This window comes from Eptatretus burgeri, chromosome 17, assembly GCF_056783735.1.
Source record: "Eptatretus burgeri isolate ZD-2024b chromosome 17, Ebu_testis_v1, whole genome shotgun sequence".
NCBI lineage: Eukaryota > Metazoa > Chordata > Myxini > Myxiniformes > Myxinidae > Eptatretus > Eptatretus burgeri.
The window spans coordinates 18,060,077-18,075,576 of record NC_140977.1 but is presented as its reverse complement, the minus strand read 5'-3'; the positions used below and the strand labels follow the sequence as shown (position 1 = coordinate 18,075,576).

At 40.5% G+C, this 15,500-nt stretch overlaps 2 protein-coding genes across 5 annotated transcripts; one reads left to right on the top strand and one right to left on the bottom strand.

Annotated features, from left to right (window-relative positions):
• The first annotated feature begins 14 nt into the window (after positions 1–14).
• Positions 15–8,621, top strand: LOC147009450 (uncharacterized). Of its 2 annotated transcripts, XM_085862118.1 has the most exons (3): positions 15–740; positions 1,305–1,400; positions 3,626–8,621. In XM_085862118.1, exon 3 carries the CDS (start codon positions 3,632–3,634, stop codon positions 4,766–4,768), a length of 1,137 nt encoding a protein of 378 aa, XP_085718244.1. In that variant the 5' UTR covers positions 15–740; positions 1,305–1,400; positions 3,626–3,631; the 3' UTR covers positions 4,769–8,621. The 2 variants fall into 2 exon arrangements, with proteins under 2 accessions (XP_085718244.1, XP_085718243.1); XM_085862117.1 differs by lacking the exon at positions 1,305–1,400 and having other exon boundaries at positions 16–740.
• LOC147009449 (uncharacterized) lies at positions 1,494–9,200 on the bottom strand. 3 transcript variants are annotated; one of them, XM_085862174.1, is made up of 7 exons: positions 9,016–9,200; positions 8,504–8,620; positions 8,314–8,388; positions 8,142–8,208; positions 7,975–8,025; positions 7,725–7,754; positions 7,475–7,610 (listed from the first exon to the last, which is right to left on the bottom strand). In XM_085862174.1, the coding sequence occupies exons 1-4, from the start codon at positions 9,161–9,163 to the stop codon at positions 8,171–8,173; spliced, it is 378 nt and encodes a 125-aa protein (XP_085718300.1). In that variant the 5' UTR covers positions 9,164–9,200; the 3' UTR covers positions 7,475–7,610; positions 7,725–7,754; positions 7,975–8,025; positions 8,142–8,170. The 3 variants fall into 3 exon arrangements, with proteins under 3 accessions (XP_085718299.1, XP_085718298.1, XP_085718300.1); XM_085862173.1 differs by lacking the exons at positions 7,475–7,610; positions 7,725–7,754; positions 7,975–8,025; ... (2 more) ...; positions 8,504–8,620; positions 9,016–9,200 and adding exons at positions 1,494–1,743; positions 5,870–5,991; positions 6,116–6,210; positions 6,324–6,388; positions 7,064–7,258; XM_085862172.1 differs by lacking the exons at positions 7,475–7,610; positions 7,725–7,754; positions 7,975–8,025; ... (2 more) ...; positions 8,504–8,620; positions 9,016–9,200 and adding exons at positions 5,792–5,991; positions 6,116–6,210; positions 6,324–6,388; positions 7,064–7,258.
• Between the last annotated feature and the right edge of the window lie 6,300 nt (positions 9,201–15,500).

The following is a 15,500-nucleotide window of genomic DNA, read 5'->3' as shown; positions in this document are numbered from 1 at the left end:
AGCAATGCAATGTACCCAGCGATTCGTCGGTATGATGAACAGACATTCGATAATGAGTGAGAAAAGTGAAAAAAAATCCTTTCGAAATTGTGGCAGCCTGTTCCAAGTCAAGGAATGGTTGAGCAGGCCAAAAACCATGGCGGCTTCAGACTCCAGCAAGGTATCCCAGGATATGCCAAAAGACCCCATAGAGAGCAGTGGCCAAGGATGTGCTTGACATTGGGTATAATTAAATAAGGCTGTTAATTATCTTCAAAAGGGGTGTTTTCATTAACCCAAACACCCAATTTTCACTCATGCCCTTCTTTGGAGTTTTCTTGGTATACATGCAAAGTTTCAGTTTGCTAGGTTTCATGGCTTTGGAGTTATGGAGGACACACACGTGTGCGCGCGCGCACACACACACACACACCTATATACAGGTACTTTCGGGTGTTTACATCATAGATATGTTCCTGGAAAACATCGTTTAAATGGAACTTCAAAATCCCATTGATTTTTAAGATGTATTAAAGGGAAAATGCATTCCTGACAAAAAAATATTGTATGGAAATTTTTCAAAGTTGCTTTACTCACTCTCATTCGTTGCTTCACTCATGCTAATCCTCCCTTTATGTTAATTATTTGTCTTTTCTTTTTGTCTTCATTATTTGTCTTCAATTTAATTTCCTTTGCCTTCCCCACTCCAGAGATTCCCCACGCAGAAACCAGGCACGGCCCACTTCAGGTCGATCCCGCTGGTAACTTGTTTTCATTGCACTGAATTAAGTTGTTTTCGTTGCACTCAGTAAAACCAGCTCAATAAAACTGGCTAATTGTGGCACATTCCTAAATCTTTTGTTCATTCGATATAATTCTGCAAACAGTAGAAATAGATAAGTTTAATGCTTTGGAAATGTCACATTTTCTTGTGTATACATGGAGGAGGTACCATAGCTTTGCTTGCTCAAAGTAAATAGTTATATCGGCTTTAGTTATAACCCAGCAGGCACACAACATTGTTGCAGCGTCGTGTTCTGGTTGTATCCTGACGTCAGAATTGGGTCAGTGGGAAGTTGTTTTTGCACCACCCATGATGTCAGATTTCAACGTTGTCACAACATTGAAATCTGACGTTGTTGCAGCGTCGTGTTCTGGTTGTATCCTGACGTTAGAATTGGGTCAGTGGGAAGTTGTATTTGCAACACCCATGACGTCAGATTTCAACGTTGTCACAACATTGAAGCATGACGTTATTTTTCAACTTTATCACAACGTTCATAAAATGGAGTTTTTGTTTTTACCTTTTTCTTTGCACGCCAAAGAAACGAACATTGCAGTGCATGACACCCTTCAGCTTCCAACTTGATGGAGCCCTTGACCAGTAGGTCTGGGGCCAGCGGAGCACCGCTGTTCCACCGGTGCGATTATCAAAACATTGAAGTTGTATTGCATCATTATACGTTGCACAGTAACACATAATGACCACAACTTGAAAACAACTGTAACTCATAATCATTTATTATCACGTATCACACAGAGCATGATTACGGCAAAAATATACAAGCAGTATTAACAATAATAATATCTTTATTCGTACCAAAAAAACACACTCAAATGCAAACGTACAATAAATATAGTACAATATAACCCGGTTGGGGGTGACGGTCATCTCTGAAGCTCTGTAGATGTGGATCTCTGATCGGCTCAGAATGGCTTCGATGTCGTCTTGTTATATAACCCCCATCAACATTGTATCGATCTCTGAAAAAAATATAATCGCGGAAAATGTTGGATTTCGTAACTTCCAATAAATTTATAATTGTTTGATTGCCTAGTAATTGCATATATGGTCTCCCATTCATTTGTTGGCGCTGTCCGTTACTGTACCTGCAAAAAAGAACAAAGTTAAAGTGACATATTTTTAAGTATTTTCTACATAAAATGGCGATATAAAATCACAGGTGAAGCCGACTTGACATGCCCTATACTATCCATATGTACAATACAGATATAAGGATATCGGGTCACTTTAAGTACAGTCGAAACTGAGTGGAAACTGAAGCTTGGAGAAATCCAATGATAATTATTGGAAGTGGAAGCTTGCTTATTCAGTCGAATCCGAAGCTTAACAATTGGTAAAAGCCGAAGCTTGGTAGGGAGCCGAAGCTAAGTTTCGGAAAGTTGTAAGTTGTGAGACCAAGGTCTACGGTTTATCGGTTTCAGATCAAACCACGAGTTTGAACAAGAAGAGAAGGGAATGGCCAACTCGGACTGTGTTTCAGCCCGGTTGACCAATAGTATCTCGATGGGAGTGTTTCAAGCCCACTGAATAGAGACTGTCAGTAGATCACTGACAGATGTGAATAAGAATGAAGAAGTGGTAAAGACTGCCGGCGGTAATTTGGGACAAACACCGCAAAGTTTTGTAGTTTAGATTACCGGAGATCTTGAATTTCAAGGCAGTGTTTTCTTAGGTACTGCACAGATCGGCCACATGACAATTTGCCAACTTTGAAGTCACGCGACTCAAACGAGGACAAATTCGAAAAATACGACCCGACCAGATTCAGATATTGTACCCTACTATCATAATCCGTTGGAAATTCCGCCGAGATCGGATAATAAATGGTGGATATAATGTTGAAATTAGCTGATTTTTCATCTTTGGAGTGACCTTGACATTGACCTTCAATCGTGTCAAAAGTCACACCATCGTGCATCACTCATCGACCCCTACCTACATACCAAGTTTCATCAAGATTGGGCGAAATTTTTTTTGACCGTATCACATCGACGATTTTTCTAACTTTGAAGACGTTTGAGGACGTTTCCAACTTTAATGTGAATGTTTCAGGCATACCTTCATATACAACTCGATAACCAGGACGAATTTCAAAAAACTGGCCTGACCAAATTTAGATATTGTTCCATATTATCAGAATCCGAAGGAATTTCGAATATCGGATCATAAACGGCGGAGATCGATTTTGAAAATGGACGATTTCGCAACTTTGGAGTGACCTTGACGTTGACCTTAACCTTCAATCGAGTCAAAGGTCATACCGTCGTACATACCTCATCGACATCTACCCACATACCAAATATCAATAAAATCGGAAGAAAAAAATGGGTACGTACATACGTACGGACATCGAGACTGGTTTTATTAGGTCATCTCGTTAGAGATGACCTAAAATGGGGAATAAAAAGAAATACCACATGGGTAAAAGTCGTAAATACCTTTTTGACAAATTCACTTTGTGCAAAGTACAGTTAACAATTCAAATTCAGAAAGTTCTGCTCCAGTGAGGAACTGTGGAGCTTTTCCCTCAAATATAATTGACTGCACAAAGGCACCTTTAAGTACAACGACATCATCATGCAGTGTTAGTAAAACTGCTGATAACACTGAACAACAAATTTCAAAATTTTTTTTTTACTGGAGATGTGTAAAGTGATTAAGACTAATTTGGGTACGCTGATTTCAAAAATCATAACCGTTTTGCTGTATCACGTCAGGATTTTCAGGAACAGAAATATTCCCATTGCCTAGAAGTCAGGATTTCAATGAAATTTACATATGTCTTTAACATGTCTATTTCGTACAATTGTTGTTAACTTGTGTTATATTTCTTTCTTTCAGATAAAGATGAGTAGGCGTTCCTGTACCAATCATCCTGACAACTTCTGTTATGTCTGTGGTCGGTATACCAAAAAAGATCAACAGCGAAGTATATCTACAGCAGTGAAAATGAAGGCCGCCTACTTTCACTACTTCGGGTGTAAGGTGGGGGACCAAGAACAGAGCTGGGCACCACACATCTGCTGCACAAGCTGTCACACAACCTTGACTCAGTGGTTGGTGGGCAAGCGCACGAGCATGCCATTTGCGGTGCCCATGATATGGCGTGAGCCGCAGAATCATCATGATGATTGTTATTTCTGCTGCACAAGCATCGCCGGCTTCAACAAGAAGAATAAAGGTCACATCAAGTACGCTGACTGCGTCTCTGCTCGTAAACCTGTGCCTCCTGATGACGAGAACCCCGTTCCAACACCTCCAGCTGATCAGAACATAGCTGTAAGCAGTGGTGAAGAGGATGGTGATGATGAACCTTTTGAACCCGACACTCAAGAATCACACCTTCTGAACCAGGGAGACTTAAATGATCTTGTAAGAGATCTCTCGCTGTCAAAGGCGAAGGCAGAGCTGCTTGGATCAAGGCTGCAGCAGTGGAATCTACTTGAACCTAACACCAAGATATCCTTGTTCAGAGCACGTCACAGAGACATGGCTGAGTTCTTTGAGATGGAAGACACGATGACATTCTGCAGTGACATCAACGGTCTGTTGAAAGAACTTGGGTGTGATCACGATCCTGCAGACTGGCGCCTCTTCATCGACTCGGGGAAGAACAGCTTGAAGGCTGTTTTGCTCCACAATGGCAACGAGAAACCATCAGTCCCACTGGCTCACGCGTTCGGCATGACAGAGACCTATAAGACTATGCGGCAGCTGCTTGATTCCATCAAGTACAATGACTTCAACTGGCACATCTGCGGAGACTTGAAAGTGGTGGCGCTGTTGTTAGGGCTGCAGTCAGGCTACACGAAATACATGTGCTTCCTTTGTCTCTGGGATAGCAGAGACGACAAGAATCACTGGACGAAGAAAGATTGGGAAGAGCGAAAAGAGCATGTACCTGGTCGACACAACGTGAAGCATGTCGCCCTTGTCGACCCAGCCAAGGTTTTCCTTCCACCACTCCACATAAAGCTCGTTTGATGAAAAGTTTTGTACGGGCAATGGATCTGAATGGGCGTGGGTTTTTATAGAAAGTTGGAGCAACAGTTGGAGCAAGGAAAAGTTTGGCAACACCTTGTCGGAGGCCAAGATCAAGGCTGGTGTCTTTGTTGGACCGCAAATCCGACAGATTATGAAGGACGAAACTTTTCCGACAACTCTAAACCCCAAAGAGCTGGCAGCGTGGAGGAGCTTCAAAGCTGTGACGGACAACTTCTTGGGGAACGAGCGCGCGGACAACTATGAAGAAATAGTGCAGCAGCTGCTGGAGTCCTTCAGGAAACTTGGCTCCAGGATGTCCCTGAAAATCCATTTCCTACACCAGCACCTGAACTTCTTCCCTGACAACTTGGGAGCAGTCTCGGACGAGCACGGCGAGCGATTCCACCAAGAGATTTCACTCATGGAGACGCGTTACCAAGGGCGGCACAACCCGAACATGATGGGCGATTTCTGCTGGTTCCTGCATCGTGAAACTGACACAGAGCAGCACAAACGCAAAGCCAAATGCCTAAAGCATTTTTAATTACATTCTAGTGGAGTTTTTCTGTAATTTCTATAATTTTGAAGCATTCATGATGAAATAAATGAATAAATGAATTTTTGTAAATTTCATTGAAATCCTGACTTCTAGGCAATGGGAATATTTCTGTTACTGAAAATCCTGACGTGATACAGCAAAACGGTTATGATTTTTGAAATCAGCGTACCCAAATTAGTCTAAATCACTTTACACATCTCCAGTAAAAAATTTTTGTTGTTCAGTGTAATTCTATGCTTGCATACATTATGGGCATTAGGAGCATAAAAGGTATTGACTGATAACTTGCATTTATATAAAATGTAATTAAAAGTTTTAGCTACTGATGACATACTGCCCATTGTTGCAAGATTCATAATTAAGCAACCGCAGGTAAGAATTATGGGAAGACAAAGAACCACATATAAATTTTGCTATATGACATATGTAAACATAGGCTGAGTTTCCAACATACAACATTACAATTAACTATGCTGCAATTTCTTAATAATCAAGGATGTGGACGGCTGGCACAGCGTGTTGCTGTTACTCGTTATTATTACATGAGGGCTTGTTCCTGCCTGCACCTCCACGCCGATCAGGGGCATACAGTATTTTAAATGTTGCGATATGGCAGTGTCCACAGCCGCCTCCGTTGTTGTTGGCTGACTGGCCATGGTACTGTCTGAAAAATAATAAGAATTTCCACTTCGTATATATTGGGCTTTATAATCATCAAACAAGACTTGCACTGTGAATTACGCTCAAGTCATGCACATTATAAACTGTCATTTAGCAGAATTCATTACCTCTGACAACTTTATAGAAATTGAGGTTCCGGAAAGGTCTCTTCCCATTCTTTCCACACAAATTGTATGTGGACATCACAGCATTGGACATCACCCTTATTTTGAAAAATAAAAACAATTTAGTACACCAGTGTTTGAAGCAGCTTGTAACAAATTTTTGAAAAGTAAGAATTGGTTTTAATCACGCAAGATACAAAAACATTCTTACCGATTCATAATGGCTTGCAAATTCAGGGATATCTTCACTCCCCCAATGTGAGATAGCTTGGAAACCTAAAGAAAATCATGATATAAAAATATTATTTATCACACAAAAATATATAAGTCAAATATAATGACACAGCAACAGTTCTCATAAGGCCACAAAAGAAAAGATCTGTTTCTGTTCAGCTAACATCGTTGAACTCCAAAAAAATGATTTGTGCAGGACCAGAAAACACTTGCATAAGTAATTTTCCTGGGAACAACTTCCTTCACCACAATTATATTTCAAGAGATTTTGAATGGGAATTTCAGCAAATACATAGAAAAATACAACCCAATGCCCATGAACACATGTTTTCTTTCTGTGGCATAAATGTGCACAAGGTTTCAAGACAAAACACATATGATAAAATCAACACATGCATATAACAAATTCAGGTACAGAAGCTTCAAAATAACCATTTCCTTCTTGATTAAGCATGATCACAATTCTAAAAATCACACAAAGAGGTGATATCAAAATGTATTGATCAGCATAAACTATAGATAAGCTGGAATCAAGATGTGTTGTATAATTACAATTGTAAACAATCTTGATCTCAAGTACAAATTGCACCCCAATGCAGCTAGATTGGATATCTGGTTGCTGTATTTATGACAACACCACAAAAAAGTGCATATCCATTGAAAGTAAATCAACAGTTAAGGAAACCGTGAGCTATATGAACAGTGGTTACATCTTACCATTGCACGCCGTTCCGCTTTGTCGGATAGCTTTTCATCCAGTTCTTTGAACTCATCCAATGTTTTGCACACATCTATCAATTGGAGAGGATTACTATCCTTCTCCCCTTTCACACTGTCTCTTATTTCAAGAAGAAGCTGCAGGACCCTTTTCTGAAATTCTGTTTTACAACACAGAACATTTTTTAAATGCATGTCTTTGTTAAATAAGATTCCATTCTTTTCAAAATAAGTTTCTTTTAGTGGAATAAATTAAAATTAACTAAGTGCATCTAATTGTTAATGTGCCAGTAAGTTTCCCTAATCTATTTTGTGTCAAGCTTTTTATATTTTAATAAAATATACTTAATAGCTGTGGTCATTGGAAAACCAGGATTTATTCTGTCTGCTACATCAACAGCAGATGCTCGCGAGGTGGACAGTGTTGTTGTTTTTATTGATGATCCCAGGGACGTGCATTTATTGGCTGATCTCATTGCATGTGCTGCTGGTGATTTTTTTTCACTTGGTAATTGCTTGAGGTATGCTGATGGAGGGGGTACGTCATCTGGAGTGTGAAATAATATAAACTTTTCATAAAGACATCATTTATCTGTAAAATTTGAGCAATGTGTGTCTTTGTGCATAAAATATGCAGCCACATATATTAAAACACACTCACCGCACATATCTTCCTGCTCATCTTCAGTATCTGCAATGAATAAAGATTATGCATATTTATAATAATTTCAATTATTGAGACATATCAAATAAATTTCCAATCATGAAAAATTGCAAAACACAGAGGAGCTAAAGTGTGTAAGATACAACTCTAAGGAATCATATGCACTTTAAGTCTGGACCACATAAAACATTTAGATTTAAAAGCACAACAGAAGATTTATGTGCAAAATACAACATTCAGAAGTTACCTGAATATATCACACCCTTCTGCTTGACTTTTTTCTGTCCATGACCTTTCTCTGGAAAGACAAACATTGAACAAACATGCATAAATGGCATTTCTTTTTTCCCCACATAAATACAGTCATGATGAGCTCATAGAGAACAATATTTAAAATACTTTTCTTGTACATACCTATGCTGCCATAGCCCTGTGTATTACTGTTAACAGATGCGGTCTTCTTCTGCCCAAGACCTTTTTTCTGCAAAGGCAAACATTGAACAAAAATGCATAAATGGTATTTCTTTTTTGTGCACACAAATACAGTCATCGAAAGCAAGATTCACAATACTTTTCTAGTATATACCTATGCTGTCATGGCCCTGTGTATCACTGTTAACAGCCGCGGTCCTCTTCGTTGAACAAGCGGAAAAATTGTCATCTGGAAATATATAAAACATATGACCATATGTTACACAATGACAGAAGACTGCTCAAAGTAAAAGTGATGAATCTAATTTAGGAAGTGGCAGGTAATGTGAATGTTTCAGGCATACCTTCATATACAAATTCAAGACTTCTTTTATATCTTGGCTTTCTTTTCTCTAGGCCTTGATCTTCCATATCCTCGTCCATGGTAGTAATCACACAACTAAGACATTCTTCTTTGTTGTCTATGAAACAAGTAATGCACAAAATATATTACAAAGATTATCACTGGTAACTCTTGGTGAAATAATAACCCAGAAATACGGCAAGATTTCTTAACACAAAACCATAATTTCATTGTAGCTGATTTAGCAGCTGATATGTTCATCTTATTCTCCAATTTGACATTTTGTAGCAAATGAAAAATGATAAACATACTAGTAGATTAAAAAAAATCATTTCAATGGATTCCCAGATTTTGTTTCAAATGGATGGACAGAAAGATTAAATGTTAAAACAATGGGTTATTAGATTTAAAGCCAGACATATGAAAAGAAACTATGTTTCTTCATGAACTTTAAAAAAATTGATATAACTTCTGACAAAAACTTGGTTAATAAAGCAATCATATGGTCGGTACCTGAGCAAACTTTAATCCGCTTCAGCGGGAAGCTGTACCAGGTTTTTCCTGGCGGTCTTCTTTCATCAATCAGCCTTTTCGCATTAGCTGATCGAGGCCAAAATACGCTGCTGTCATTAACCCAATTAGATGGTAGAACTTCCTCCATCTCAATGTCGTCCTCCTCCCAAATTGCACGCACCCATGCCATCTACAGTAAATTGCATAAATTGGATAATTTACGATTACTAGTACGTGCCCGTAAAAAAAAAAAAAATAATAATAATAATAATAAATAAATAAACCACACAGGCCGTTTCTTTGCTCTCACGTGCCCGTACGTGCGTGACCCGGAAGTTCGATATTATTCGCAGTTACGATTATTCGCAAATTATTTTTAATACCCAATTATTCAATTAGCACCAACGTATTTTACCTTTTCGCAATGTCGTGGCAAGGAAAAACAAAAAGAGAAGAGAGAGAAAAAAATTTACTTCCTGGTTCGGAGCATACCAGCACTCTGATGTTCCCGAAATTTATACACCGTCTAATATGAAAACGATCATAACTTGGGCCATTGTGTTTATCTATAAATGCGCATAAGAAATCGAGAAATTATTAGAATACACGAAGTCATCACTCTCCCGTACGAAGCCCGTACGTTGTAACCCGTAATGGGGAACGTGGCTGTGCTTCCCTTCCCCATTGGCCACGCCCACGCAACAACGTGTCTTCCCATTGGTTTGGTAAATAAATGGCCATAACTTGGGAAGCACTTGTCTGATTAATATCAAACCTTGAAAAGGCACATCCTCAGGTCCCCAGCAATATACCTGGCAAGTTTCAATTAGATCGGACCAGAGGTTGGCGAGAAACAGCGGACACACACAAGCACGCACACACGCACGCACGCACGCACGCACGCACGCACGCACGCACACACACATTGCTGGAATTATAGATAGATAATGTTCTGGGCCTCTGGCAGTTTGGGAAGAATTGTCAGGTACATATGCACCATATCTACAGTGCATCTTAAATGCCAAAGGCAATATTATTACACAAATTGTAAGGATAACTTGAAATGACATTGTAAAAATAGTAACACTGATATAATATGAATGAACAACTTCATGTTTAGATGAAACAATAATAGCATTTAATAGACTACCAGCAAAGTAATATTATTATGGTACATCTAGGTTTCATGCGAGTCATTCCACTAACTATGCAACTTGAAAACGACTTGTTTTCTTTCTCCAATCCCATTTTAATTATTGTGATGTTGGTCAATAAAGTTTGTATTTAGTAATAGGTGAACAGATTACTTATTAACATGCATGTAAAAGTATGCAATATTAATGAGCAAGACTTAAGGTAATAGTGTTGAGTATTCGACGCGCTTAACAGCACCGCCGTCTCAGGGGTTATATCGCCGGCTAGATCAGCACAGGTCTCGGGTCACACGCCTCAGATCACAATACCAAAGTACCCCTGGGCCGTACCAGTTGGGCATATAGACCCCAGCTACAGACTGGGTTTGTCAGAGACCGAGCGAAGTCTGCCACCGTCCGTAACCAGTTTGGTTTAAAATACAAATCGAGTGATTGTTCCTCGGCGCGGCACGAATAAATTCAAGGCGGCAAATCTCGTATGAATCAGCCAGATTTATTGGGGACACATCGGGGAACACGACACAAGCAAAAGCATTCACGACAATGTTATCATTCATCTATAACCCGCTCCTAACTAGGGAGCTGTGGATATGGGTTTTGAAGGGAGCCCTAGCGAAATAAACCTTAGGCCTGGACAACATGCAGACAAGACACAGGGTACTTCGTGGTGCCTCATGGACGAGAGGAAAAGTGTCGAAGGCACGAATGCGACTCGTGACAAGCCGATGGTGCTGGATTCGAGCACCCAGCTCGAGCATGCAGCGTGGCAAGATGGCAGTGACGATGTCCTTTTGTCAGCACCGCTCACGCAACAGCCTCGGCGCGTCCAGCCCCTGTAAGGTCGACGGCACCGGAGAGAAAGATCTATGGTGTGTTTCAACTGGTTTCTCACAAGGTCAAGTATGCAAATCCAGGCCTGGCCTTGACTGTACACTAGACCAGGCCAGATCTGGATATTGGGCTCCACAGGGGGATCAACGGGATGAAAGACGTCGTCGAGCTGTGCAGGGAGTCAGAGTCAGAGGCCCCATGGCTGGACTCAGGATGAACCTGTGGATGACCTGCAGGCTGGATCCATGGCCGAGGAGGAACAGCCGACCAAGCCACTCCTCATAACGCAGATCGCAGACAGACAAAGCAGTTCCTTCCTTGCCTTTCGGGGCGGGCCTTACGGACCGGCTTCGGAGACACGTGATTGGTCCATCGTTCGAGCCCGCAGCAGCTCTCTGCCAATGGGTTGCTGGCACGTCTTGCTGACTGACTGTCAGGGCGCTGGGTGGGGGCTCGTTAGAAGGGGGGAGGAAAAAAATAGGAACCTCTCGGTACACCACCACTGTATGAACACTGGACGGCCTGCTACACCTCCCAACACACATGTAACATCCGATTACCAAACAACCTGGCTAAACATGCATTTAAGGGGGGATCTGGGCTAATCCTATATTTAATAACCCACTAAGGGCCCATTTCCGCAACAATAGCAACCTGGACGGTACTTTGCCCTGACAAGTTTCATGCTGTTCTTTCTGGGCCATGTAATAATGGCATCAATACAAAGCCCCCTTTGTGCGGCAGACAAACACTTTTTCTCTCAAATTCCTCCTTGCTGACCAGCCGCCGACCAGTTCTTCTCAGGTCGGGCACAAATACTACGTTAAGTAATTTTGAGGAGCAAGGGGTGTTGAAGAAGTCTCTAGTCTGTGCTATGTTTACAATGTCTGCTTCGTACTTGTCCTTGTCTGTTTTTTGACGAACAATGCAAAATGAAGAATTTTTTTAAGAGAAAGCAGCGATTCTTTTGAGTACTGCTAACTTTATATGTGTATTTTCTGTATCCAATACTGTGTCTGAATCTTTGTATCTCTTGTTGACGTTTTACAATCTGACCAATAGGATTCTTTGATTTGCGGACAAGCTTTTTCAACAGCTGCAGATTATTCTCAAAAGGAAATGAAGAAATATCATTTAATGAACACCCGAAATGTTCCGCATCATCAGCTCGATGAACCAAATTGTGAACATTGTACACATTAAATGTGTTTCCATATATTTTTTGCTATTGTTCACAAAGTATTTCAAAAGTTGATGAGCATAGTTGATGTTGTCATCACATTGATCAAAATTTGCATCCAATAGAATTGATATGGCAACACTTAGTGACATAAAATGGTTGTACACCTTACGACTGAGAACAGCTTTCAGAACAACAGGGCCTGTATACAACAGAAATTGGTGAAACTCTGTTGCCTTCCAGCGATCAAGTTCATCCAGCCCTCTTGGTTGTCGTGAAAACTCACTTGGCATCTTCCCTTGAAGAGCAATCGATCCCGCTGATATCAACGAGATTTGTGCAGCTGATAGCTTACAACACTTTGGCCCTTGTTTAAAAAAATGCAACATTCTTTTTGTTACACCAAGACAAACCAAGTGTAAATAGTCCAAAGGGAAATCTGTTACGCAGGAAACACCACAATCAATCAGTGGAGAAATGGAAAGTTGATGATTATCTTCATCATCTTCAGAATACTGTAAAGTGGAGAACGCTTCATCTGTGCAACACAAGATTTCTCCCTCCACATCATACACTACCCTGCCTTCCCAGGTACCTTTAACTGTGCATCGTTCACAGGCATAATAACCTGTGTGACCTTTGATGCACTTTAAAAAAGCTCTCGCTGGAGCATCACAAATAAAAGAATGTAGTTTCAAAGACACATTCCTGTCTTCATACGTCACACCATGATCTTTCAAAATGTTCCACTCATCAATGAAATCGTTCAAAAAGTCTGACACAGAATTTGGTTTGGTTTTTCCGTAAAATATGGCTATCATAACAGGATCCATATTATCACCAAAGCTTGCAAGGATTGGCCAAAGCGAATCTGTTGATGATTTGAAAATGGGCACACCATCAACATTTATTTTTATGGCAATAGAGTTTGCAACAATTGTTGGACTTCTTCTTAGAGCATTCTGAACAGCCTCTTCGATGCCAAAATATAAGTATTGGCCACCACATTTCTCTTCAGTAATGACAGTTCTTGGTGTCTTTAATAAAGTCCTCGAATCCTGAGGTAAATTGTGCCGTTTATCTCGAAGCAGTGACAGCAATTCATTTACGCAGCTCTTGTCAGTTTATTTCTCGTGGCCCATTCTGCCAATTTTGAACTGAAATTGCTCTCCTCTTCTGAATCATCTGCTGTAAACTTGCTCTCACTTGACGAATTACTTGAGTAAACTTCTGCATCATTTTCATAATTTGGATCACAGAATTCATTATTTTCATAATTGTCATCAGCTGAACAACTATTATCAGTATTGTCCACATGTAGGCCTGCATTGACAATGACAACTTCAGCATCATCATCACCACGTTCATTTTCAGCATCATCATCGCCACGTTCATTTTCAGCATTTCCAAGTGATTTATTTTGGCATACAAGATTCACATATTCACTCATTTTATATGGAAATTTTTACCTGTCATGTACTATTTGCAATTAACCTTGTTTTTATACATGTGGTACTTAAATTAATTTTGTATCTAGTTTTATATTATATTTTCAGTTCTGTAATATATGCCTTTTAACTTGTTTTTATCTCAGATCATTTGTGATTCTTTATAAAGCCAAAACAATCATTCAATGTCTCCACTTCTGTCTTTTGATGTTGAGATCAAAAGTACATGATAACAACAAAGGAAATTTAATCGCATGAAATAATTACTCCATACACAGTTTACTTATAAATACAAACTGACAAACGCAATCAATTTAGGGGCCAAAGTGGTAATTGCATAGGGTCCGAAATGGTCATTTTCACTTTGACTATAATGGTCATACAATAAGGAGCAAAATGGCGAGGGACCGAAACGTTCATACACCCAGTAAATGAGTCTTTTACTGTTTACGAAGGTACTTAATAAGATCTATGTTCTGGACACAAGTGACTGAAATACAGAGGTGTTTTTGTAAAACTTGAACTGAGTTTGGGGGGGGGGGCACAATGTGTGGCGGGCAAAGCCGGCAGAGGCAAAATACCACTGACTGGGGGTTCTCGCCTAGAAAATTTTGAAAAATAAATTCAATTTGGTTCACTCTGAGATGTATTTTTGGGAAAAATTGAAGGTTCAGGGATCCCCAGGGCCCATACTTTTTCATATGGGCCACCCCATATGCACACCTGCGTGAAATACAGGCATATTGGCCCTGTAGTAGTGTATATGACATACAAGGCCATCATGCCTGTATTTCAGTCGCTTGTGACTACAAGGCCTAATCGCTGAATAGTACTACTAGCCCCATATCTAGAATACATGAGCTCTAATGAGCTTTGTCAAGTAACTCTAAAAATACAGTAATAACATCACAAACAAATAACAAAGCTTTTGTCCGTAGCATGATGGAGTACTGCTCTCCCCTCTGGGCTGGTGCTCCTGCCTCCCACCTTTCTTGGCTTCACGCTGTCGAAACCAGGGCATTTAGGATCATCGGCATCTCCCGCAATGAAGCTAAGTCTTTGGGCCTCTCACTCAATCACCGCAGGTTAGTCGGTGGTCTTTCTGTCTTCTACCGACTCCTCTCCAGCCTTGCCCCCCCCTGCTCCCTCTCTGCGATTTGTCCCCACCACATTTCCACAGGGCTCTCAACGTCCGCCAACAACCCCCTTCTGGTAAAACTACTAAAATCACGAATCACTGCTCACCTTCACTCTTTCATTCCTCTTTTTTCCCGCCTTTGGAATAAACTCCCTCACTCTATTCTTTCCCATTCTTCCCTCCAGGCTTTGAAAACAGCTGTTCACCACCACCTCTTATCATCCCCCATCCAAATCCTCGATCTTTTCTACCCCCGATAATCCACCCAAGCCCACTTCCTTTAATTCCCCTGCTTTCCTTCCTGAAAGTCCCTGTAATGTCCATCTTCTCTTTCCCCTGTTCCCCGTCCCATCCCCATCCCTCTCCCTTCCACAGATCACCTAATGTGTCTGTTCCTCACTGTTTTGTCCCTTCCACTCCCGCCCCTCTTGTCTCATGCCCCCTTGATGTGCGTTGTGTGTTAGCTCTCATACGAGCCTCGACAAGGTATACAAAAAAAAAAAAAAAATCACGTACTTAACAAGGCCAGGATTCAGAAGCATTCGGTCCGACGAATTACCGCATTGTTCCGCAATGTAACAAATTTAAAGTTCCACTGCCCTTAAAAAGCCTCAATTAATATTATTCCGTATACTATAAAGTTATTTTCATGTCTTTTGATAACCATTTTACCAAAGGAAAACAATTGTGCACCGAAAAACTTGAACAATTCGCCTATAGTGACAAACTACCGC